Source organism: Entamoeba nuttalli, assembly GCF_000257125.1.
Source record: "Entamoeba nuttalli P19 unplaced genomic scaffold asmbl_4031, whole genome shotgun sequence".
NCBI lineage: Eukaryota > Evosea > Mastigamoebida > Endamoebidae > Entamoeba > Entamoeba nuttalli.
Window position 1 is genome coordinate 1 of NW_008576509.1, and position 2,234 is coordinate 2,234.

A 2,234-nucleotide genomic window follows, 5' to 3' on the forward strand; every position below is an offset into this window, starting at 1 on the left:
AAAGAATAAGCAAAAATAAAATAATGATAACAAATTGGAAAATAATTAAAAAAAACGAAATTAAAGATATGGAATTGATGATGAAACAATTATATTCTTAGATAAGTATATGAAAGAAAAAAAAATGATAATAAATATAATAAAACAGTTATAGAAGAAAGAGAAAATAATAATAATACAAAAGTTAAAATTACAAAAGAAGAAGTAAAATATGAAATGAAAAAAATAATCATTCCATGCAAGAAGAGATTTAAAAATGGTAAACGAAAAATAATTAATTCAATGTTACTTCTGAAACAAAGACTGAAAATTATTGTTGATATATAATATTTGAATTTTTGTTATGGGTGCCAGGTTAGTTCGTGTCTCAATAATAAATAATCATAATAAGAGTAAATACTTTTTTGTTGTTTAAATATAAACAAATTAATAAATAGCAGTAGTAAAAAAAGGAAATAATATTAGTAAGGTTTAATAAAATAAAATAATAAATTCTTAATATTATAAAACAAAAATTTACTTATTTCAATTGGTTCTTATGTATAAATAAACAAACTCTATATTTCTTTATTATCTCTTTTTTTTCTAAGAAAAAACTACCAAATATTATACTCAGACAAGCTTTTATCTATCATTTAATTGCTTTTATTATTTTTGCATTAATTTTGGTTGGTTTTAGCGTTAAATAACCTTTCTAATAATTTATATAATATGCCAAAAGGTTCTAATTATCCAATTCACAACATATTCATTTATATTAAAATAATTGAAATATATATAACATGTTATTTGGGAAAAAAGATAAGTATTTATGAATGAAAAACACCATATATTCTATCAAGAAAGAATAAAGTAATATAAATATTTTGTTTAAAGAGAATTTAGAATATAGGTTTGATAAACTAAAAAAGAATGATAAAAAGATAATTACCTAATCATAAAAGAATTTAATAATAATTTTTTTTAGTCATGTTGGTTCTATTCATATATAACCTAAATAGAATAATTACCATTGAATAAAAAAAGCTGTTATTGACGTTGTTAATGTAATAGTTAAGTTATCAAATAATGATGGAGAAATAAACTCAGTAAGACAACCAAGACTAACGATAGCTAGGGTATTGAGTATCCAGATTTGCCTAAATATTATATATTCGAAGACTAAACAACCAATAAAACTAAAGAAGATAAAAGAGCAACACCCATCAAATGTTTTTCTACCGAATGGGGCTGGAATTGCTCTTGTACTCTGAGAACCAATTATATCAGCCATTCCATCTCCTAAACATAAAATGATAATAGAAATAATACCAATAGGTGTGTCATACCAAAAGAGCATAGTAATAAGAGAAATAACAACTCCATAAATAAAAGGGCCTTCGAGTAATTCATGAGGGTCTTTATTTCTTGACATAATTTGAAGGATAAATTGAGATAAAGATAATTTCTGGAAAAGATAACAAAATAATAATAAGATAGAAATTGCCAATGGAAGAGTTGCAGCAATATAACAAGAAAGAGAGGTATTTGGATAAAATTTCCAAGTTAAAATAAAAAAAGGACCAGTTAAAATATGAGTTAATTTTCTTGAAATACAAGACTGTAATGAGAAACATCTTTTAAGAATAGCAATAAGAAGAAGGGTAATAACAAGAACACAAAAAGATAAAAGGTATGCAAACAAGTAATTCATTTTAACTCTTTTAGTTCTTTTATGGGAATAAATAATAATGTTAAATTTTAGATAACAAAAAAATAACTAAAATATTAAAAACCATTTTGATAAAATTGAAAATAAAAATTGTTAGCCTTTTTGTGGTATTGTTTTTCTTTTTTTTTTTTTGAAAACCATTTAGTGTAAAAAATAAAATTAATTAGAAATACTTTAACCATAAAATAAGTATTTTAAAAATACTTTAAAATCTATGATTTTAACACAAAGTTTAAGATAATTATTTATTTTTGTTATAATCAACAATTAATTATGTATTAATATAATTGGTTTCTATTGTCTGGACCAGGTGAGAGTAATAACATCCCCAAATCTTTTTCTAGAAACTCTAAGGAGTATGTTTGGTTGTAGTCTGGCAATTAATTATTTTTCAAGTTAAAATAGTTTACTTTAAGTGGTTTTTTTTGTTAGTTTAAGTTTTTTATTTAATTAAAGCATAGACTAAATGTGGCACATCTAAAACACCACTCACAACACTAATATAATTCAAGCATCGACTCTC

The 2,234-nt window shown here is 22.6% G+C and overlaps 1 protein-coding gene across 1 annotated transcript; it reads right to left on the reverse strand.

The window, feature by feature from the left end:
• Positions 1–1,006: 1,006 nt before the first annotated feature.
• ENU1_090200 (hypothetical protein) lies at positions 1,007–1,693 on the reverse strand (the record flags this gene model as incomplete). The annotated part of the gene is made up of 1 exon (XM_008858989.1): positions 1,007–1,693. The coding sequence occupies one exon, from the start codon at positions 1,691–1,693 to the stop codon at positions 1,007–1,009; it is 687 nt and encodes a 228-aa protein (XP_008857211.1).
• Positions 1,694–2,234: the final 541 nt, after the last annotated feature.